The sequence below is a fragment of the Pelophylax lessonae genome (assembly GCF_965119305.1).
Source record: "Pelophylax lessonae genome assembly, chromosome: 3".
NCBI lineage: Eukaryota > Metazoa > Chordata > Amphibia > Anura > Ranidae > Pelophylax > Pelophylax lessonae.
The window spans coordinates 291,483,594-291,509,001 of NC_138770.1; the positions used below are offsets into that span (position 1 = coordinate 291,483,594).

The window sequence follows — 25,408 nt, forward strand, 5'->3', positions numbered from 1 at the left end:
GACTCCGCCCCCCGCTCCTATCTCACAGCTTTGGACTGACAGCTGCGGGAGCCAATTTGTCCAATGAGGGGATCGACAGCGGCTGGAGCTGCTGCGCTCGTGCACATTGCAGGATCAGAACGGGCTAAGGTAAGAAAAAGGGGGGTCTGGGGGGGAGGCTGCAGTACAGAAGAATAGAATGCATTAAGATGAAAAACCTTAAGGCTTTACGACGACTTTAATGGTACAGTTTTTTTCAGCTGTAAAGGCTCTAAAACACCCAAGACTGAGGAAGAAGGCAGATCTCCAGATGTATAGAGCAGTATGTACCACATCAAGAATAACTGAAATTATCTCTTGTACGTCTGGGGTAATGGCTGAAGACTGTGATTCCTCAAAAACCATCTCAGAGTCAGAGATAGTCACCCTGACCAGTGACCCAACCTTCTCTAGGGCTGCAGGCAGATAAAAAAAAAATTCTGTAGAGGAAGACTTGGAAGCACCAGCAAGAAATGTTGCATTCCATCTTTTGTGATGTGATCCTTCTTCAATAAATCTTTCAGCTGATAATAGATAATCCATGGTGTGCTGGCAAGCAGGGCCGGTGCAAGGATGTTTGTCCCCACCATCCTCCTTCCACCCCCACACCCTCCACAATGTGACTTCCCACCCTGGTTTTGGTGGGACCTTCCTGAGATTCCTATGACTAAAGGCCTCTTCACAAAAGAACGCTGTGAAGGAAACCTGCGTTCCATGTGCGTTTCTAGCACTGCAATAAAAATGCACTGTAGTTGCAATCTGCAGCGTGTGTCAACTTAATTACTGTATTTTCTGGCGTATAAGACTACTTTTGAACCTCAAAAAAATCCCCCAAAAATGGGGGGTCGTCTTATACGCCGAGTATAATATCTCCAAGGTAACCTAAGTATAAGTATTACCGGTAGATGAAAATTAGGGGGGTCGTCTTATACGCCGGAAAATACGGTACTTAATACCTTGATGATACCCCAAAAGCAGGTCACAAACTCAATGTGTTTGCCTGCACTGGATCAGATTGTACGGTAGTGCCATGCAATCTAGTTCCTGTACATTTTTATGAAGTAGTGCATGCACAACTCATGCAAATGAATGGGCTGAAATCGCACTGCATTTAGATCACATGTGAATCTGCTGCAGTGTTCTGCAGCAGTACAGGCTACTTCCCATCTGCTGCTAGAACTAAATAGAAATGGACTGAATGTTTCTCTGCCATTCAGGAAAATCTTTGAATTTGTAGCAGAGAATACAAGGTTTCTTCTGATTTGTCAAAGGGGAGAGGTGGGCGGATGACATTGCAATTTACACCTCAGCCAATCAGAAGAAGCCGATGGAGGAGAAGCATCTGTCCTGACTTTATTTAGTTCTAGCAGCAGATGAGAAGTCACCCATACTGCTGAGGAACACAGCACTGCACAATGTATGTAGCTAATTATAATACAGTATACTAAAGCACACACAGTGGCTCCATAGCTACGTAATGGTACTATTTAAAGTCATATTAAACCTTGATTCCACTCTAAGTTTCAGAGTTGTGGGTTTGGTTACTATTAGGGATGAGCCGATGGTTTGGTCCAAACTTTGATTTGGACCATATTTTGGCTGTTTGGGCATTCAGACAAATCCTGGAACTTTTGCCCATTTAGTCCCCTGCTTGCACCTGTTTCATCCCTAGGAATTACTGGAGTCACTGGGAATCCCTGCCACTTCTCTCAAATATGGCCACTGGCCATTTTTGGGCAATGACGTTAACTAAATATGGCCATGGCTGTATTTGGTCAATGATGTTGCATCCATACCTGCCCCTTTCATTATATAGCTAATGACAACTTGGGAAACTGTCATTTGCCAATGAGTACCATCAGGATCAGTTGCGTGTTCAGATGGGAAAGTGTGGCCTATGCAATTTATTTTTCTTGCTGTATGATATACTTAAGCAAAATTGACTTTTCCAAAGAAATAAAATGATACCGTTTAAATTGCCTGTAAATGACATTCATTGCCAGTTTCTGAAAAAAAAAACCAAAGGTCTTCAAAGGTTTTTTTTATTATTTAGTATTTTTTTAAGCAAGCTGTCAATGACATGTCATTTGCTGGCAAAGTTAAAGGAATTGGGCATTTTTAATGTCTTGAGATAAGGATTTAGAAAACCACTGTTCCTTGCTGAGTTGTTTTTTTTTTTTTTTTTTCCTTGCATTGGTACATGCTTACCAGGGCAGTATCCATCTCAGTACTATTTTTTTACACCCCTTGCCTATTAGCCCCAACATTTTGCATTTTGAATTTGACAGATTTGGCTCCCATTCAATAGGGTTTGGGTTCAGCATCCAAACGTCTTTGACGTTTCTCTAAAATTGCTCGAACTGAACCCAGTTATTATCTCTTCTACTGATTATGACATTAGAAGGTTTATTTGGTAATCTTGCAACTATTAATGTATACATCCTGAAAACATCTATTCATCAATGTTAGGTAAGCTGTTGTATGTCAAATGATAAGCATTTCCAGCGGAAACAAACCGCAATAAATAAAAAAAAAAAAAATGACAACAGTTCTAACCCTTTTACATTCTATTTAAACAAAAAAGTTTTGGTTATACAGTAATTACATAATAAATAAATCTACCAGTAAATCTTGCAGGGCAGTACATCTTCAAGATCACACTACAGTATTCACTTCATGTGATTTATATTTTGAGGCACAGCTTAGGTTTAACAAAAAATATTAGGAGTGTTCTTGTCATCTTTTTAAAACAAGTCCATGTTTAATGAAATGTTTCAAATGCAATCTAAGGCTGTTTTGTTGTAATTTATATATTTATATTTTATATATATTTATTTTATATATATATTTTATATATATATATAATTTATATATACAGTGGTGATGTTGTGCTACTGTATTTATTGTGAAAGATAAAAATGCAAATATTATGGCTGTATAGTGATGTAAACAATATGTGTTCAAGTAAAGTGCAATTGTGCAATAAAGTAACTGAAGACTCCAAAAAAAATCATAAGTTAGTACATATCATCGCTCATAAGGTGCAACTAGCGAACTGTTTGTTGAAAGCTAAAGTTATGTTGTATTCAGGAACCGTAGGGCTGAACAAAGTTTTAATTTGTACTTTCATTTCTCTATTGCAGTGGATGTCTTCCCTTAAATCACAGTGCTAATAATATCACAATAAGTGAAGAACTTCTAGTGAATCGAAATTTTAATACAACTACATTGTGGTTCATAAGTGGAATCAATCTTATTATTGTGGAATTTGTGTTCTGTAAAGGAAGGCCTTTCAGAAAGCCAATATATACAAACTGTAAGTACTATTTTTTCTCTTGACTTAATTTCTCCTGAGTACCATGAAAAAGGGAAAAGCTTCTATAAGTTCTTAAACATGTCTATATATCTGAACCTCGTTTTTCAACAGAGTTGCCCAGTGTTAAAAACAATCTATCTGAACAAAATGTAAAGTGGACCTAAAAACTTGTTAAAGTGTTACTAAACCCACAACAGTAAAATCAGTCTGAATATGCCTTAAACATGCTTGTTATACTCACTGTGGGACCTAAGGGGTTAATCCTGCACATTGTGCAAAAGTCTGTTTGATCCTGTCTTCTCTGATCCTCTCCTTCTTTCATTATCCCCAATCCATCCCCTGATAAGACAGAGCCTTTGAGGTCTCTTTGCACATGCTCAGTTTGGTGTGTATTGCTAGAGTTTTTTTTTTTTTGGGAGGGTGCATGTGATCAGCACTGTCCAGACAGAGGGTCAAGGGTCCTGCAGCCCCATAGGACAGTCAGATTGAAAATCCCTCCTGCAGGCTTTAACCAGACACTGAAAAACATCACACGGCTGCTATATACTGCTGTTTAGAAAAGGTATTTAGCAGTCTATATTTGCAAAAATATTTGCATTTTCATGTTCTGTGTACCATGGGAGACCAGATATAGTGAATGCAGGGTTCGGGGTTTAGTAACACTTAAAGTCTAACCTATTTTACTACCCCTCATTACCATAGCTGCTAAAAATCCTGTGAATACTAACCCATTACCAGTCCCAGTTTCTCTCTAGTTGCTAAGCAATGAACACAGCCTCAGCAGAGGGACTTGTATTGAATTGTATTTTCTGGGAAAACTGACCTAGCCAATCAATATCTCTGCCCAAACACAAGTCCTCGATCCTGACAGGGTGCATGTGTTCTGCAGTTGTAGAACAGTGTTCAATGAGTTATGAATTGGCTTGGTGTTACTTTATCTGGTCTCCACACACAATTTATAATTTTAACAAAATTCAGTAGAAAGCCTTTGTTGTGGGAACAATAATCTACATTTCATTTTGGGCACAGCAGATCAATAGAGTGCACCAAATAGGCTAGTGGTCCACTAGAGATATAATGTCAATGCACTCAAATTTACAGGTGCTGGTTCTGTAAGCAGTTATCTGCTGGACTTCCAGGCAGTTACAAAAAGAAAGGAAGCCCCACAATGGGATCAAAGCCTCTGTTATACATCCATCCTCTAACATGGTCAGTCAGTTGAAAGCTTATTCATACTAGATCCTTATCCTGTTCAGCAGATAACAGACTGCTTACATAGCCAGCACCTATAAATGGGAAAACATGGAAATTATATTTGAGCAGTGCAGTATTTAATTATTTTGTACATTTGTATCTGACTGTAAAGGGGAACCCCGCAACAAAAAATACTGTGTGGTGTTCCCTCTACAAATATTTATCCCTGACCCAATGGTTGTGGGGGTCTAGGTTGGGATGGGGTATGGGAGCTTATCAGAATCAGGAATCTCCTTTATAAAAAGGAGGCCCCGGAAACCTGCTGCCGCCCAATGTGATTGAGTAAGGGATGGCGCAGATTACTCAATCACAAAAAAGTCAAATAGAAAAAAAACACAATGACATCTTTCAAAAAAGCCTTTTTTGAAAATACCATCAGTGACAAAGCCCCTTATTAAACAATGAAGTTTGATAATGTAAATCCAACATCCACTATATTGTCCAGTAATGAAGATCCATGTCAATCTCAAGTAATGATGTCTGTTGACCAGGCAAATAAAAAATAAAAAAATCTGACTGCCAAAACATCCCTTCCTGATAGACTGCTCACTGTAAATATAAAGCTCTTTATCTGGAACTAATTGTAAACAAAGGGGTGAGTAACATCACTGACCAAATATGGACATGATCATATTTGGTTAATGCCATCACCCAGGAGCACCAGTGCCATCACTGACAAAATATGGTCATGCCCATAAATGGTTAATGGCATTTAGCTGGGGTACCCCAACCCATTTAATTGTAATTGGCATAGATTTACACTCACTTTTAAGGGGCTTCCAAATTCTGATAAGTCCCTATCTGCAAACCCCCACAAACACTGGACAAGGATTGTGGGGAAGAGGCCCTTGGATTCATCAACTTTGGGATAGGATGTTGTGCCAGCAGGCTTGTTTTTTTTTTTTTTTTTTTTGCATTGTCCCAGTAAAATCCACGCTACAACCCTTTTCCAGGATAAGGGTCAGTTATAAAGTCTGGGGGGGGACTCCGTGTGTTTTCTAAAGCTTTAATTGGTGGTTACGGTGCATAGCAACCAATTAACTGGTTGCTAGGACTTTGGCAGCTGGTTCCCACAATGTCCTTAGCTGCTAGGAATTAGGCAACCACTTGTTTTCTAGCAACCAAAAACACCTGTGATCCATATGACTGGATATTGTATACTACTTATTTCAGCAGCCAGAGGTACACCCTATTTAGTACACGTATCCTGAATGGGCACAAACATGAACTCCATTGCTAATGCATACTGATAACACTAAATTTGATGTAGAAATTCAGTTTTCAATGACCTTTGGGCCCAAAAGGCTAGACAAGACTGGAATTTAACCATATAACATCTCATTTTGCATGCATGCGAATTTAAAGTTTTTTTTTTTACATATAGATACAAGGCTCTGTGGAACTGAATGTGAAATAAACTATGCTTAGCTTACAGTGAGGGCTTAAACATTTAAATTAAAATGTAAAAAACACCAGAAACAACAGTGCTCAAGTAAAGTTATGTAGAATGCAAACTAGTTCCAATTACCAGTTGTGGCAGCTGTGGTAGAAGATCGACTGCATCCTGTATCATTAGACTCCGGGGCACACATGGCTATGTGCAAGCCTAGCTGGAAAGACTGTCAGAGTTTTGCACCAGCATGGCACACCGGAAGTGACATCAGTGGTGCAGGTAATGTGTCAGATCCACTTGATAAAAAACTAGTATAAAAAAACGAATATACAAATTATATATAAACATATGTGAATAGTAGGTGGAATGAAAAAAATAATAAACACATTGTAGCATATAAAGGAACTCTATATGAAGAATAATGATCGTAATGATAACAACTAAAATCTAAATAAATAAATATACTGTAAGTAAACAAGAAGAAATGAAAAGAAAAAAACACAAAACGGCACCTCCAGTACTGAATGTATTTTATGGCAAGGAGTGCTGGGGTGTGCTAGAGGGAATAGTGATGCTGCCTGCTAAGATCTTCACTGGTAGGGATCTATTTTTGTGTGGGGGTCTATTGTTGCTTGCAGGGTGTCTTATGTTGCTGGGGGGGTCATTTTTTTCTGGGAGGGTTCTACCGTTGAGGGAGAGGTAAGTTACTGATGGCTGCTGGGGGGTTGATTGATGCTGGCTGCTGGGAGATCTGTTGTTGCTGCTGGGGTTATATTGTTGCTGCGGTGGTACTTTGTTGCTGAGGGTCCATTGTTGTTGGGGGATCTATTGTTGAGTGGGGACCTATTGTTGCTAGGGGGGCATTTTTGCTGGAGTGGGTCTTTTGCAGTTTAGGTGGGGTCTATCAAATTCCATACAAATTACTTTGTAGCACAAAATTATTCTTGGTTCTTTATTCTCTAAAAGGGGTGGTGGGTAGGGGTTGGAACCAAGAGATGGTGCTCAGAGGTGGGTAGGAGGCAGATAGGAAGGATGACTCAGAAGGGAGGAGTTCCTGCACCTATTCTCTGAGAAAAAAAGCCATGACTATATCAAAAAGCAAAAAAATAAAAAAGAAGGAAAAAGAAAGGGGGTAAAAACAGAAAATTTTAAGTAATAAGGAAATAACTGCAAAGTCACCAAATATGGGTCAAATAATGTTATCTCAAGGCCCTCATGGAGGTAATTTGTTGACTATTTTATAGATTCAATAGGTCTCCCTTCTGTATAGGAGGGAGTACCTTTTGTTGGCTGTAAACTAACCATCACGGATACATTCAATGGCTATTACCTCAAGGCCTCCAATTTTCTTGTTGTGGGCCTTAAGGAAGTAACAGCAGATGCTGTGCTTGTAATATCCCTCAGGAATGATTCTGCGATGTTCCCCAATATGTTTGCGCATTTGGTATGACCTACATATAGCAAATTACATGGAAAGCATAGTACATAAATCACAAACTCAGAGCAGGTGATAAACTGCTTTATGTAAAAAAACATTCCCCTTACTATCCATGATATTAGAACACCCATGTCAAATAATTTAACACGTGAGGCATCCCCTCTTTTTGTACTGGAAGATGCCCATCCTGTGGTCGAAGAAGGATCGAATGTCTGCGCATCTGTTGGAATTGTAACTTACTTGAGTAATTATATTTTTAAGGATACGTGCTCATCTAAAGGTAATTTGCAGGCGTGGAGGCAGAATTGGGACCAATATTGGGTCCAACTGAAGGATGTTTCACTGCTTACAGATGATTTTCTAAATGACTGTATATGTATCATTATACCCTGTAATAATGTCTCTCAAAAGCTTCCCTTATAAGGGGATCTGTGTAACCTTTTTCTTTAAATTTATTTGACAGTAGCTCACCCTGCTTGATACAGTCATCTGTTTTTGAACAGTTTCTTTTTAATCTGTGAAACTGCCTACTCAGGAAGGATGGATGTTATTTCTCCAAGCCAGGTAGTGGCAACTGGAGTAATGAAGATAAGAGTTATCCCCTGTTGGTTTAGTATGGTTGCTATTAATAATGATACTCTTGTCATGAGATAACTCTAGGTCCAGGAAGACCGATCTGTCTGGGTCGATGACATGAGTAAAACGTAGGCCCAGAGTATTGGTATTACAATGGGCATTACAGAGGGCAACAAAGAAGGAGAACATGTCTAGGCCACCATACCAGATGAGCAAAATGTCATCAATATAGTCTCCATAAAAAAACTTTGTTTAAAACGAATTTACTTTATTTATTTCGATTTTTGTTTTTATTATTACAATCCTTATTATTTTTTTCATATATATTTACATTATCACATATATTTATATAATGTTATTATTAGTTAATAGTAATTATTTAATATTAGTTTTTACACTAGTTTTGTACCAAGTGGATCTGAGGCACTACCTCTCATGAGTTTTGCGCCATTGTGCATCATTTTTTTATTGATATTATGTTGTTTAAGTGAGGGTTATGGTGAAAGATAAATAGTGATGTGTCATTAGGGATTCCCCTAATAGCCAATTTCTGCCCCTTGCTTCTCATGCTCTCCTAATATTTACTATAAAAATCTTCGGTTGCCATATGTCATGTGACTTGACAAAGTGCATGCGCATGGAAAGCACAATCGGGGCAACCTGAATAGCTTGCTTTCAACCCCTCTCTTTCGTGGCTTCCTCTTGGCATCTCCTGATCTCCCCACTGATGTCAATTCTCATGCGCTGTGCTGGTGCAAACACCCCCAAACGCAGTTTCCACGACTGGTAATTGGAACTAGCTTGCAAACTACATCATTTTTATAGCTTTTGATGAATTTCATGTTTGTTTTATACATACCTGATTTATTGTGGTCTTCAATAAAAAACATTCTGAGGACTAGCTGGAAGTTCCTGGTATGATGCCATAGCATATTTTATGTATGCCTTGCAGTTGAGTATTGGACAAATATTAGAGTACAAAGAGGTCTTGAGTGCTGCTGTTTCTGGTGTTTTTGCTTCGAATATTCACTGCTGTGTTTCCCCACACTAACTGGCAATGTAATGTACCGTCCTATTAATCACAAATTTTTGATACAATCCACTCAGCGCCTGACTCTTGGATTTATTATTCAAATGAAAATGTAAGTAGCTGTAATTACTTAAACTCATGAGAAATATGTGAAAATACAAATCAAATTAAATACAAAACTATTGAAAACAGACAGCCACATACACAAATATCCATAAACCAATACCAAACAATAATAAATGTAAAAAAAAAGCATTGCTCTATCACTTTAAATGGTCATCAAGATACATTTTATACAGGTCATGCAATAGTAAACATACAAGCAGTGCAAAAAAAGTGACCCTTACAAATTTCTTAGAATGCATTTATCAATAATAAAAACAATAGTGAAAAAAGTCCACATTCATGGTCTGATGTGCTTTCCCAAACAATGAATTAAAACAAATGGAAAACAGCGGTAGGTTCCTCTCCTCTGCCAGTAACCTCCACAACATCAGATTATGCAATAGTCATAGCAAAAGAGAAAAGGATCCTACGTAGCATTATACTGTAAACAACTCAGATTTAGTAAAAGAATGAATACTCACAAGCAAGGCAATCGAACAAACATATATGAAAAAGCCATGCCACCCAGCATCCATGTGCAATAACATCAGATTGTATGCTTCACCCAACACGTGTCATCAGAATTTACATTATTAGGTCAGTAACAAGCGGTAGCCAAGATATAGGCCAGAGCAGGAGTGACAAGAGCAAGATTTTGGCTGGAGAGAGCACAATAATCTGGCAAACAGGAATTGCAGAGACATGGTTTAAATTAGGATGTTTACGAGAGGAGCAGAGTTCAAGGCTCACAAAAACAAGACAAGGTTGTCTAAGCAATCAGGCAGATTACCTGTACAGCATCTTAGGTGGCTCTGTGAGAAGAGTTACTGTCAGACACAGCAGAGGTTCAGGTTCAGGCCCCAACACAGATTGTGTGTTCCTTGCCCCTGATGACATAAATTTTGATTAAATATGTTGGGAGGAGCATATGATCTAGCGTCATTGCACATGGATGCTAAGTGGCACAACTTTTTCACATATATTACTCCATTGTTTGGTGAAGCACATCAGACCTCCTATAACTAAAGCAGCCCATAGATTATGCAATTTTCTTTCCTTTAAACATGGGTAAATGAAATTGCTTGATTCCCTATTATCACGGTCAGGGAGCCTTCCCTGAAGGCAGAACACAAGAAGCACTGGCACCAGCAGTGATCACATGAAAAAAATCCAACAGGCTGGTCGATCGATGGATCTACTTCAGTATAATCAGCATGCCCATAGATGGATCGTATCTCGATCGGTCTCTGCTGAACTGGCCAATATTTGATCTATCTATGGCCAGCTAAAGGGGTTTTAATATCTGGTGGGGTTTTTTTGGATTCCATGAAAGTGGAGTTTTTCATAAATTTCATTGGTCCTTTTTTTAGCACTGTTTTGCCTGTTTACCATTGAATGACATATATGATATTTGGCATTATGACCTTTTAAAGTGACAGTGCAACACATTTTTTTGTAATTTATTTTATTATTGTTATTTTTATGAATAGTTAATATACAACTGCACTCGACAATGTACACAGTGCTTAGCATGTATGTACTTGGGAATGGAGTTTCAACAGCAAAAAGGGGCTTAATCAGAGATTTTTACTCTGAAACAGAACAAAAATTCATAAAGAGAAAGGCAAAGCACGTTATTCCCATGATGATGATAACCATAATAAAATATTAATGATTATATTTTAAATCAAATTGGGAATGTAGTTCTCATTATTTTTTTTAACTGTATGTTTTTGTACTGTTTTTTCTATTACTAATAATAACATTCTAATTTCTAGAGATAAATTTGTTTTCCTGTTTTGTTTGCAGATATCTTTACTATATTACTTATTGCACAACTGGCAGCATATTTATTTGTCTACTTTGCTAATATTGAATCAGTGTACCGTATTATGGAGGTAAGTCTGCCATACAAACAGACATAACCACACCACAAGAAACATCTGAGGTTTATTTATAGGCACATAATGAGATGTATTTGACTGCACTTTTTAGTCTTTCATATATCTGGACAAACTGAATTGGCAGATCCCTGTAGCTGAGTTTTTAATGTTTGCCAGCCTGCTGGAAATATTCCAAGGAGGCTGCTCTCACCTTTTGGAGTTTGCATTATGATACATTATGAAGGTCACTGCAGTAAGAGTGATATTCCTGTTATGCATAACACTTTGAGGTATATGATAAAGAATTAGATATTTCAACAAGCAATTTTAACTAGTAGAGTGCCAAGAAAAAAACACAATCAAAACCAATATTCCAATTATGTAGATAATGGAGAATACAATTTACTAAAATGTCTTTGTGGCTCTCAGGAACTCTGATGGCAAGACTGCTGTGTTTGACTTCCCAGGCCTGCCCACTTACCTGCCCACCCTTTCTGTATAAAATTCTGGAGGGAGCATCTATTTTGTAGGAGAAAGAGTAGAAAAACTTAGTAGGTGGGCACTGAGCCAGAAACTGTGTTAGGAAGATCATACTAATGTGAAGCACCCTCCTTGGTAGGTGCCAGTGAGACAGTATAGTTTTTGGCTCTGTCTGCCTATCAAAAGAGCAGCAGGCAAATCTATATTGCTTTCTGCCTACCAGAGAGCAGGATCTGTGAGTTAGGTCTACTCATAGTGCTCAATGTGTGATTCATCTGGTCTAGGAAGTGTTTCACACTGGTCCAATAGGCATATTGGACAGTGGAGAAAATCTGACCAATGGGTGCACAGGCTTTGATACAGCCCCAGTGATTGGCACAGACTGATTGTTTTGGTGCATTCTGGGGTGTAGTATAAAAGCCAGGAGCACATGTGCTGTGGGGTCTTTGGCTGGTGAGCAGAATCCCAGAGGGAGGGTGGTGGCTGCCTCCTCCTCTGTAGCAGTGGCACGTGATCACAGGCAGTAGGTCTGGGGACCAGGAAGGAGGGAACTGAACCCCTAGGTCCATGAGAGCTGACTAGAGGGGTAGAGACACAGGAAAACCTTGAAAAACTGTATTATTTTGTTTCCAGGGGATCATGTATAGGGGCCTGACCTGAGGAGGGCCACCCCGGTGTAGAATAGTCAGAGGACGGGTGTCAGCAGGTGGAGTTAAAGGGGGTACTAGGAGTGTTTTCTGAAGATAATTCATGCTAACAAGTCATCTGCATAAAGACTTAACCTTAAATTGATCTAAGTGGCAAGGTGAATCAGCAGCCTGGCTGCATCTTACGACAGGAGTCCTCATCTACTGTGAATAGTTCAAGTTGGAGTATCCCACTCTTGCCTTCTCCCAACCCTAATTTAAATAAAACCACAAAAACAACTACATCCTGTACAGACTGTACTTTGACTGAGCCAGATAGTAAAGAGTTAAATTGTACATGCTACAGTTGCTAACGGTAACCCAGGGGATCCCAAGGTAAATAATCCAGCAGTCATCAAGGGGACAGTGCTACAAATGGAACCCAAAAAAATACAAAATGTGAGTGACTCACCTACCAGTCTAAATCATTGATCGTAAAATAAATTCTGAATGATCTCAATCTTTTCAAGACAACTGAATTTAAACTCTATGTTGTATGGAATGCCACTTTCAGTGTAGAATATAAAAAGGGTGAAAATCCTATATGTAAAAATTGGGAGTGCAATGCTCCATTCAAAATATGTGATATTTTTAAAAGAGATCCATACAAAGATTTTGTTTTTAAATATCAAAATATATCTTATAAAATCCTGTTTTATGTAAAGCACCCACTTATGTGACAGGATTAAGTATTTTTTGTTAGATCTCTAATTACAATAAGTAATTTTCATCACAGCATAGGGAAACATTTTGGAATTTTCTACTATAAAAAAGCTTCATGTAAAAACCTACCTTGCCCCATATATAAACAAGTATCCATATTTCACATATAACATACATTTAAAGGATAAGTTCACCTTTTGTAAAAAAATAAATAAAATAAATGCACATTTTTTTCAGGTTAAAAAAAAGTGAATTTTGAAACTTTTTTTTCTACTAAGAGCCTGTAAAGCATTGCACCCCTGATCAGCATATTACAGGTGCTATGCAGGGCTCTTGCAGTCAGTGTAAGCTGTCTGCTCTTACCTGGTATGAGCAGGCAGTTACACACTGATAGTGATGTCGCGAACATAAAATTCGCCGTTCGCGAACGGCGAGCGCGAACATCGGCGAATGTTCACGAACCGCCGAACATTGCGAACCGCCATAGACTTTAATAGGCAGGCGAATTTTAAAACCCACAGGGACTCTTTCTGGCCACAATAGTAATGGAAAAGTTGTTTCAAGGGGACAAACACCTGGACTGTGGCATGCCGGAGGGGGATCCATGGCAAAACTCCCATGGAAAATTACGTAGTTGACGCAGAGTCGGGTTTTATTCCATAAAGGGCATAAATCACCTAACATTCCTAAATTGTTTGGAATAACGTGCTTTAAAACATCCAGTGTGTGTATACTATCAGGTATGATGTTGTATCGATCAGGTAGTGTAAGGGTTACGCCCGCTTCACAGTGATAGACCAAACTCCCCGTTTAACGCACCGCAAACAACCGCAAACAGACCAGAACCGACCAAAATGGGACAGGAACTGGGCTTTAAGGGTTAGGGTTAGGTTTAGTGTTAGGGGCTAGGGTTAGGGTTACGGTGAGATACTTAGGGTTAGAGTTAGTAACCCTACCCCTACGCCTCTAACCCTAACCGTCTAACCCTAAGCACTAAAAATAACCCTAACCCTAGCCCTAACCCTAACCCTAGCCCTAACCCTAATTCTAAAATTTTTTCTGGTTCTGGACATGCTACAGAGCTGAAACTTCACAGGTACACTTTTTAGACCCCCAGACACTGAATCACACAAAAAAGGTTCTTAAAAATTGTAATTTTTTGTTAGAGAGCCAATTATTGGAAAAATTAAAAAAAAATAAAAATAAAAAATTTCTTTGGATTTAGCATCTGGGGGGTCTAAAAGGTGTACCTGTGAAGTTTCAGCTCTGCAGCATGTCCAGAACCAGAAAAAATTACGAATTAGGGTTAGGGCTAGGGTTAGGCTTAAGGCTAGGGTTAGGGTTAGGGTTAGGGTTAGGGTTAGGGTTAGGGCTAGGGTTAGGGTTAGGGTTAGGGTTAGGGTTATTTTTATGGCTAGGCTTAGAGGGTTAGGGTTAAGGTTAGAGGGTTAGGGTTATGGTTAGAGGGTTAGGGTTAGGTTTAGTGTTAGGGGCTAGGGTTAGGGTTACGGTGAGATACTTAGGGTTAGAGTTAGAAGCCCTACCCCTACCCCTCTAACTCTAACCCTCTAACCCTAAGCACTAAAAATAACCCTAACCTTAGCCCTGACCCTAACCCTAGCCCTAACCCTAACCCTAACCCTAACCCTAGCCCTAACCCTAATTCTATTTTTTTTCTGGTTCTGGACATGCTACAGAGCTGAAACTTCACAGGTACACTTTTTAGACCCCCCAGACAATAAATCCAAAGAATTTTTTTTTTTAAGTTTTTTTTTTTTTTTTTAAGTTTTCCAATAATTGTCTCTCTATCAAAAATGACAATTTTTAAGAACTTTTTTTGTGTGATTTAGTGTCTAGGGGGTCTAAAAAGTGTACCTGTGAAGTTTCAGCTCTGTAGCATGTCCAGAACCAGAAAAAAAGATCATTTTTCAGTAGAGCAGGGATGGTGGGAACCCCTTTTACACCTATATGATCTTTTTTTCTGGTTCTGGACATGCTACAGAGCTGAAACTTCACAGGTACGCTTTTTAGACCCCCCAGACAATAAATACAAAGACATTTTTTTTTTAAGTTTTTTTTTTTTTTTTTAATTTTTCCAATAGTTGGCTCTCTATCAAAAATGACAATTTTTAAGAACTTTTTTGTGTGATTTAGTGTCTAGGGGGTCTAAAAAGTGTACCTGTGAAGTTTCAGCTCTGTAGCATGTCCAGAACCAGAAAAAAGACCATTTTTCAGTAGAGCAGGGATGGTGGGAACCCCTTTTACACCTATATGATCTTTTTTTCTGGTTCTGGACATGCTACAGAGATGAAACTTCACAGGTACGCTTTTTAGACCCCCCAGACAATAAATACAAAGAATTTTTTTTTTTTAAGTTTTTTTTTTTTAATTTTTCCAATAATTGGCTCTCTATCAAAAATGACAATTTTTAAGAACTTTTTTGTGTGATTTAGTGTCTAGGGGGTCTAAAAAGTGTACCTGTGAAGTTTCAGCTCTGTAGCATGTCCAGAACCAGAAAAAAAGATAATTTTTCAGTAGAGCAGGGATGGTGGGAACCCCTTTTACACCTATATGATCTTTTTTTCTGGTTCTGGACATGCTACAGAGCTGAAACTTCACAGGTACGCCTTTTAGACCCCCCAGACAATAAATACAAAGAATTTTTTTTTTTTTTAAGTTTTTTTTTTAATTTTTTCAATAATTGGCTCTCTATCAAAAATGACAATTTTTAAGAACTTTTTTGTGTGATTTAGTGTCTAGGGGGTCTACAAAGTGTACCTGTGAAGAGTGTACCTGTGAAGTTTCAGCTCTGTAGCATGTCCAGAACCAGAAAAAAAGATAATTTTTCAGTAGAGCAGGGATGGTGGGAACCCCTTTTACAACTATATGATCTTTTTTTCTGGTTCTGGACATGCTACAGAGCTGAAACTTCACAGGTACGCTTTTTAGACCCCCCCCCAGACACTAATCCAAAAAAAGTCATGCCTGCCACCGTATATATCAGTGGTGGGTGGGCAGTGGCACTGCAGTGGGCACAGTACACTCTGTGGACCTGACAGTCACTGGCACCCAGGCAACTGCAATTATAAAAAATATATATATATTTTTACTTTGCAAGCTGCTGTGCCACCGTATATATATCAGTGGTGGGTGGGCACGCAGTGGCACTACAGTGGGCACAGTACACTATGTGGACCTGACAGTCACTGGCAGCCCAGGCAACTGCAATAATAAAAAATATATTTTTTTTTTCAATTTGCAACAAGATGCTGTGCCACCGTATATATATCAGTGGTGGGCAGTGCACTGCAGTGGGTACAGTACACTCTGTGGACCTGACACAGCACTCACTGCAATTATGACAGAGGAAAAAAAAATATTTTTTAAAATGCAAGGTACTGTGCCTGTGCCACCCGAAATGAGTGTGGTGTGCACACAGTACAGTCTGTGGTGGGTCTGTGGCCTCTCACACACAGCGGGCAGGCAACTGCAGTGTACAATAGATATATATATATATATATATATATATATATAAACTCAATTACCAGCCCTTAAAAGGGCTTTTGGGGACACTAGATATATATATATATATATATATATATATATATATATAAATAAAAAAAATCCTCAATTACCAGCCCTTAAAAGGGCTTTTGGGGACACTATATATATATATATATATATATATATATATATATATATATATATATATATATATATATAAAATTACACAAATACCAGCCCTTAGAAGGGCTTTTTGGGGTGCTGTCAGTATGCTGTCCTTACAGCAGTAGTGGACCAAGAACACTGACTAGCAAGACCAGGAACACTGACTAACAACTGTCCCAAGCTATTAACAGCAGCAGCAGCAGCAGCTCTCCCTGCTCTCACTAACACACACTGCTTCAGAATGATCTAAGATGGATGCTGCCCTTGCTTATTTATAGGAGGTGGGAGGGTGTGGGAGGGAGGTATGCTGATTGGCTGGAAATGTGCCTGCTGACTGTGAAGTTCAGGGTCAAAGTTTGCCTCAATGATGTATTATAGGGGGCGGACCGAACATCGCATATGTTCGCCCACAGCGGCGAACGCGAACATGCTAAGTTCGCCGGGAACTGTCCGCCGGCGAACAGTTCAGTACACCTCTACACACTGACAGGAAGTCTTCACAAAAGAATCGGGGGGCTACACAAACCCAGCTTGTAAGGCCGAACTAAATAATACACCTCAGGAAGTGCCACCATGGCTAACAGAAGATAGACTTAGAGCCAAACTAGAGAAACTTAACATAAATAAATCCCCGGGACCGGATGGCTTGCACCCGAGGGTTCTTAATGAGCTCAGCCAGGTGATCGCCAGACCATTATTCTTGATCTTTAAGGATAGTTTACAGACGGGTATGGTGCCAGCTGATTGGAAAAAAGCCAACGTGGTACCAATATTTAAGAAGGGGCCGAGATATATCCCGGGTAACTATAGGCCGGTCAGCCTAACATCTGTAGTCTGCAAAATTTTGGAGGGGATGTTAAGGGACCACATACAAGACTTTAGTAATGAAAACGGTATTATAAGTAGTAATCAGCATGGATTCATGAAAAATCGTTCGTGCCAAACCAATCTATTAACCTTCTACGATGAAGTGAGCAGCCACCTAGATAAAGGTAAGCCTGTGGATGTGGTGTATCTGGACTTTGCAAAGGCCTTTGACACCGTTCCCCACAAACGATTACTGTACAAACTAAGGGAGGTAGGTATGGATCAGAAGGTGAGTACCTGGATAGAGAACTGGCTCCAGGGGAGAGTACAGAGGGTGGTGATTAATGGGGAGTACTCGGATTGGGCGGGTGTGGAAAGTGGGGTCCCCCAGGGTTCTGTCCTGGGACCAATCCTGTTTAATTTGTTCATAAATGATCTAGAGGAGGGGATATCTAGCACAATCTCAGTATTTGCAGATGATACTAAACTAGGCATGCCAATATCTTCTATGCAGGATGTGGAAACCTTGCAAGCAGACCTGAACAAAATAACGGGGTGGGCAACTACATGGCAGATGAGGTTTAATGTTGATAAATGTAAAGTAATGCACTTGGGGGCCAGAAACCAGAAAGCAAGCTACTCACTAGGGGGGGAACCTCTGGGTGAGTCTAGGATGGAAAAGGACTTGGGGGTACTGGTAGACAACAAGCTTGGCAGTGGCATGCAATGCCAAGCCGCCGCAAGCAAAGCCAACAGAATACTGGGATGTATAAAAAAGGGGATTCACTCCAGAAATAAAGAGATTATTCTCCCACTCTACAAGACTCTGGTCCGGCCACATCTGGAGTATGCTGTCCAGTTCTGGGCACCGGTCCTCAGGAAGGATGTGCTGGAACTGGAGAAAGTCCAGAGAAGGGCAACAAAAATAATTAGGGGAATGGAGGACATCAGCTATGAGGAAAGACTACAAGCCCTGAACCTTTTCTCTCTGGAGAAAAGACGATTGAGGGGGGATATGATATCAATGTACAAATACTGTACTGGTGACCCGAGCATAAGGAACAAACTATTCAGAGAAAGGAGATACAATAAGACACGTGGCCACTCACTAAAACTAGAGGAAAGGCGGTTTAACCTTAAAGTGCGTAAGGGGTTCTTCACTGTAAGAACGGTAAGGATGTGGAATTCTCTTCCACAAGCAGTCATATCAGCAGGGAGCATTGATAGTTTCAAAAAACTATTAGATGGACACCTTAAAGATCACAACATACAGGGGTATACAATGTACGGTTAAAAGCAAACACACACACGCATCATAGGTTGAACTGGATGGACTGATGTCTTTTTTCAACCTCACTAACTATGTAACTATGTAACTATGTAACTACCAGAGTGCTCAACAACACCCTGGTAGTTCATTGAGATCTGCAAGTCAACAGTCGCAAAGGCTGTCAGTACTTGTAGTTCTCACATTCACAGAACTCTGTGAATGAATAGCGGCTGGGTGGGCAGATCCCCAAACAGCCATTTTTAAAAAAAATATTATGACAGCAGGTGCTGGGAGAAGATCCCCCGCTAGCTGTCACAATGGGGGATCAGGGGGTGTGGGGGCTGCTGCATCTGTAACATGTTGCACCCTGAATATGGGTGTAACATGTTACAAAAGGTAAACTTATCCTTTAACTATGATCTTCTTTTTAGCTTTAACAAATCTTCTCTGTCCTGATTCATTAGCAAGGTGATTTTATCTAGTCTAGCTCAGTGGATTTTTTTCATCTCATTCTCTGTCAACTCTAGTACATACAAATCCCAGTCCCAGAAGGTCAGCAGCTTTTCAAAAAGCTGCTACTACTACATCTCGCACCAACAATTGTTCCATAATTGAATTTGCGGGATCATGCATCTTTCCCTTTCTAATGTTGTGTCAAATGAACTGTGCCAAAATACAACTAAATACATTCATATAAATGCACTGCACTCCTGTGAAATATTAGTTGTAGAAATAATTGTAGAAATCATCATTTTCATTAGTTTAGATAAAATAAACTGAAATCTGTGCTATAGGTTCCTGGACGTTGCATGTCATTTATTTAGCTCAACATTACCTCTTAGTAAGTTTAGTAATGTTTCTCTTTATTATTGCTCTATTTCTTTACAGCTTGTCTGTACACCATATTACTGGAGGTGGAACACTGTTATTATGGTGGCCGTGCTTTTTGTCGTTTCATACCTAGTTGAGGTAATGTTTCTTAAAATTATGTTTCACATTCAGGCTTTATTGATATTTTCAAGTAGATATAAAAGATTGCATAAATGTTCTATTCGGTCTCATTCTTTTATATTAAAGGACTAGTGATGTCGCGAACACAAAATTCGCTGTTCGCGAACGGCGAACGCGAACATCGGCGAATGTTCGCGAACCGGCGAACATTGCGAACCGCCATAGACTTTAATAGGCAGGCGAATTTTAAAACCCACAGGGACTCTTTCTGGCCACAATAGTAATGGAAAAGTTGTTTCAAGGGGACAAACACCTGGACTGTGGCATGCCGGAGAGGGATCACACAAAAAAAAGTTCTTAAAAATTGTAATTTTTTGATAGAGAGACAATTATTGGAAAAATTAAAAAAAAATAAAAATAAAAAAATTGGATTTAGCATCTGGGGGGTCTAAAAAGTGTACCTGTGAAGTTTCAGCTCTGTAGCATGTCCGGAACCAGAAAAAATTACGAATTAGGTTTAGGGCTAGGGTTAGGGTTAGGGTTAGGGCTAGGGTTGGGGTTAGGTTTAGGGTTAGGGTTATTTTTATGGCTAGGCTTAGAGGGTTAGGGTTAAGGTTAGAGGGTTAGGGTTATGGTTAGAGGGTTAGGGTTAGGTTTAGTGTTAGAGGCTAGGGTTAGGGTTACGGTGAGATACTTAGGGTTAGAGTTAGTAGCCCTACCCCTACCCCTCTAACGCTAGCCCTAAGCACTAAAAATAACCCTAACCTTAGCCCTGACCCTAACCCTAACCCTAGCCCTAACCCTAACCCTAACCCTAGCCCTAACCCTGATTCTATTTTTTTTCTGGTTCTGGACATGCTACAGAGCTGAAACTTCACAGCTACACTTTTTAGACCCCCCAGACAATAAATCCAAAGAAATATTTTTTTTTTAAGTTTTTTTTTTTTTTTCCAATAATTGGCTCTCTATCAAAAATGACAATTTTTAAGAACTTTTTTTGTGTGATTTAGTGTCTAGGGGGTCTAAAAAGTGTACTTGTTAAGTTTCAGCTCTGTAGCATGTCCAGAACCAGAAAAAAAGATAATTTTTCAGTAGAGCAGGGATGGTGGGAACCCCTTTTACACCTATATGATCTTTTTTTCCTGGTTCTGGACATGCTGCAGAGCTGAAACTTCACAGGTACACCTTTTAGACCCCCCAAACAATAAATCCAAAGAAATTTTTTTTTGTTAAGTTTTTTTTTTTTTTTTAAGTTTTCCAATAATTGGCTCTCTATCAAAAATGACAATTTTTAAGAACTTTTTTTGTGTGATTTAGTGTCTAGGGGGTCTAAAAAGTGTACTTGTGAAGTTTCAGCTCTGTAGCATGTCCAGAACCAGAAAAAAAGATAATTTTTCAGTAGAGCAGGAATGGTGGGAACCCCTTTTACACCTATATGATCTTTTTTTCCTGGTTCTGGACATGCTGCAGAGCTGAAACTTCACAGGTACACCTTTTAGACCCCCCAAACAATAAATCCAAAGAAATTTTTTTTTTGTTAAGTTTTTTTTTTTTAAGTTTTCCAATAATTGGCTCTCTATCAAAAATGACAATTTTTAAGAACGTTTTTTGTGTGATTTAGTGTCTAGGGGGTCTAAAAAGTGTACTTGTGAAGTTTCAGCTCTGTAGCATGTCCAGAACCAGAAAAAAAAGATAATTTTTCAGTAGAGCAGGGATGGTGGGAACCCCTTTTACACCTATATGATCTTTTTTTTCTGGTTCTGGACATGCTACACATATATATATATATATATATATATATTAAAAAAATACTCAAATACCAGCCCTCAAAGGGGCTTTTGGGGACAATATATATATATATATATATATATATATATATATATATATATATATATATATATCACAGAACAAAAAAAATTACACAAATACCAGCCCTCAAAAGGGCTTTTGGGGACAATAGATATATATATATATATATATATATATATATATATATATATATATATATATATATATATATATATATATATATATATATATCCAAAAAAAACCTCAAATACCAGCCCTAGGAAGGGCTTTTTGGGGTGCTGTCCTTACAGCAGGGGTCTACCAAGAACACTGGCTAACAAGACCGGGAACTGTCCCCAGCTATAACAGCAGCAGCAGCACCAGCACCAGCACTTTCCCTGCTCTCAGTAACACAGAAATGATCTAAGATGGATGCTGCCCTTGCTTATTTATAGGAGGTGGGAGGGTGTGGGAGGGAGGTATGCTGATTGGCCTGGAATGTGTCTGCTGACTGTAATGTTCAGGGTCAAAGTTTGCCTCAATGATGATGTATAGGAGGCGGACCGAACATCGCATATGTTCGCCCGCAGTGGCGAACGCGAACGTTCGAAGTTCGCCGGGAACCGTTCGCCGGCGAACCGTTCGGTACATCTCTATAAAGGACAAGATTAGAAAAAGTCTAACTTGTGCAAATACTGACATTATAATTATTTACTCCACAAATCTTCCCTTATTACACACTTATGAGCTTCCCAGATGTTTACTGGTAAAGTCACGTGTCATGGCTTATGTTAGTGCCAAAGAAATTCTCTATTGAGTTTTATATGTCCTCTTTTACCTTAGGGTCTGTCGGGACGGACGCATTTAATCTCCAGTTAAACGCATGCGGCTTTTTTGTGGGAGAGGTCAGAGAAATTTATGTGGGAGCATGGTCTGCTTTAGATAAGCTATTAAGATCTCTTTGAGTTAGGAATATTAGATCTATTCTTGAATAAAGTTTGTGGGGTGATAAACAAAAAGGTGAAGTCTTTGTCTGTCGGCTGTGCTGTCCTCCAGGTGTCTACCAAAGTCCAAGATTGAAGGAGTATTTTAAAATGTTTTAAAATCTTATAGGGAACATGTGTTTGACTTGATGATATGTTATGGAGAAGGATCAGTGGTATATTAAAATGTCTGCCTAAAATTATGCAACCAGAGGCAAACCATTTCAATTCATAAGGGATACATCTTGGAAGAGCTGTATGTTCCTCCCATAAATATGATAAGCTCATTCTGCCTAGACTTTTGGAGGATTTTCTCTTTTAAGCAGAAATTAGGAAGGCAACAAATGATGTCCCTTGGAGGGGCATTTTCTTGAGCTCTGGGTCTGAGGGCTCTGTGTGCTCTGCCAAAGTCTGTTGGTGATTCTGGTGGCCTCTCAAGCAGATTATTAAAGATGGAGCATAAGGCTGGCTTGATTTGCTCAGAATTCAGACTCAGGTATTCCTCTCACTCTGATGTTGTTTCTACATCCTCTGTTTTTTAGATCTTCTATTTGTCTGTTCATACCTATCATATGTTAAGAATGTGTGGCTGTAACTTGTTGAAATTTTGTTATTGCCTTTTCTCTCTGCTTCCCAGCATCTCATTTACAGCCAGTTGCTCAGTGAGCATTAGTAAGTCAGCTTTTATATCTGTAATGGCTGCTGAGAAAGAGTTTTTGATGTCTGCTGCTATTTCTGTCATGTCAGCATAAGTTAGAGGGTGGTCGGATTGTATTGATTCTCTTACTAAATCATCTGAAGCTGGGAGTGAGAAATCATCATATTCTTCATCGTCCTCTCCTGTTGTTCTGTGAGGCATTACCATCTTGTCTGTAGTACTGCTGTGTCTTGTAGAAATTGAAGATCTGCTTTCCAGATGGGGTAGATGCCGAGTGCTGGGATCGTCCCTTTCTTAATTTCCACTGGGTAAAGAGATTTACATCTTCTGCTATCACCTCTCTCATTTGTTGGATGTTCTTCAATGCACATTTTTATCTATATTTGGTAAGGGGTATTTATATAGATCTACACAAACACTGTGGTGTTTACTTTTTACAATAATTCTTATTTTTATTTTATTTTTTATTTTAGTTTTCTTTTTGCTCCTTTTTCCCTTTTCCCTTGGTGTGGAGGCATTTTTAATATTTTTTATTCCACATTATTTTGTTGTGCATTAACTTTTTTGGGATTTTATGCTATGGCGGTTTTTTTAACATTTCATGTTCATCATCCCATATGACCATTACACTTCCATTTGAGTGACCTTGACTTCATCATCATAACAAATCAGGAGTTCTATATAGGATACCTTCACAACATAAATGTTCAGTTGTGAAAATTGTATTTATTTGTTTTCATTTAACTTCTGAAATTGTATTATAATTCATTATTTCATCTTACAATAGAAGATTCAGTACAAGATTCAGAACTATTTGCCATTCTGATGTTAGTAATTTTATTTTAGCCATGTGACTGTTATTTCAGCTCTTATTGGTCTTTCTTGCTGAAAATAATGGTTGTTGGGGCTCCTTGTTTATTAAGGCTGCCAATGACTACATATGTTATCATTTCACAGATGGCACTGCATGATAATTCATGAAAATCACTATGTAGTGTTTGTGAACAAAGAAATATATTTAGACAGAGGAGTCATTAATTTAGAAAACTGAGAATAAATATGTCTGTTTTGAGCCTTGCATAGCTACATGTTGATACAAACAATATAAGGGGACAGCACAGAATGTGGAGAAGTTTTTAGAAAGTCAAGGTATAAGGGAGTTATAGGGTAGAAACACCAAAGGTAGACGATTTTAAAGTTTATATATGGATAAGAGAGGGATACAGAAGTTATAAGAGATAAGGATCTATTGGGATATCAATGAATACCAAACAGGTGATATACTGTGTGGCCCCCATAATTCTGTTAGGGTATCAAATAAGTAATAATTGTTCTCTGTCTATCATACAACTAAAAACTTCTGTTACATATTTTAATTCAGAGATCAGCTTCTTCACTGCAGCCTATGTACAAAAAAAATGTATGCAATTTACACATCTACTGTGCTTTTCTCCTCCCTAAAAAAAATTCTAACCTCAGACCTAGAGTACTAAAGTTTTGTAGTGACATGGAATTGTAATGTTTAAATGGCTTGTCTACTTTTTTTTTTTTTTACCACATCCTATGTGTAACTATACGATCTATTGTTTTTCAGGAAGGATTTATCGAAAACAGAAATATATGGTTGTTACTGAAGACATGGTTCAACTACCACTCAAAAAGCCAGTATAGAATTCTAGAAAGGGCTGTAAAAAAAGATCCAAAATGGCCCCTTATAAATGAAACTATCTACTCTGACCAAGTGGAGTGTCAAACAGATGGACAAAGCCATTGTTATAAAAACCTAGCCTTTGATGAAGCAACAGAAAAACAAGCAAATCACAATATTGATGGAGATGTATAAGTGTAAGCACTGGTAAAGACAAAAAGAAAAAAGAAAAAAAAAACCCTTTTGTCTTTACTTACATATACTTCAGACCTAAAGAAAACACAATTGTTTTTATAAATGCATATTTTTTTGCAGGTGATCGTAAAATAATGAAAACAAACATAAAGCAACAATTCCATCCCCATGTGTATGATCATTACACATACAATTTTAAAAATAACATGATTGTGACAAATAAAGTAAGGTTTCCAAAAAAAAGAATGTCTTTTCTGTATCGAATATGATCCAATAGGCACAGGAGCATTGTTAAGTTCCTAAAAAAAAAAAAAACATTGGGAAACTCCTGGTCATTACTGTTATTCCCAACTTCTGTTATTCAAGGAGCACTTTGACTTTGTGGGAATATTGGAGCCTGTTTGGACAGCTCACACATTGGGTTACAACAAATGAAGGGTATACTTTACTTCAGAGGGACAGAATTGACAGAAGAGGTGGAGGGATATGTATGTATGTGAAAGTATATATCTGAAGGTGAGTTTGAGAGATGATCACCAATGAGAATTGTGATGCGCAGAGTCACTATGGCTGGAGCTACATAGAACTGCAGCAAAT

The 25,408-nt window shown here is 38.7% G+C and overlaps 1 protein-coding gene across 2 annotated transcripts in view; it reads left to right on the plus strand.

Annotated features, from left to right (window-relative positions):
* The window catches only part of LOC309551106 (putative cation-transporting ATPase 13A4), a 159,501-nt gene extending 134,460 nt beyond the window's left edge, over window positions 1-25,041 (plus strand). For both annotated transcript variants that reach the window (XM_082251552.1, XM_082251553.1), the window contains 4 exons: window positions 3,162-3,334; window positions 10,940-11,028; window positions 19,477-19,557; window positions 24,563-25,041. In XM_082251552.1, the coding sequence (XP_082107678.1) occupies window positions 3,162-3,334; window positions 10,940-11,028; window positions 19,477-19,557; window positions 24,563-24,811 (592 nt within the window). In that variant the 3' untranslated portion in view covers window positions 24,812-25,041. The remainder of the gene's footprint in view (window positions 1-3,161; window positions 3,335-10,939; window positions 11,029-19,476; window positions 19,558-24,562) is intronic.
* Window positions 25,042-25,408: the final 367 nt, after the last annotated feature.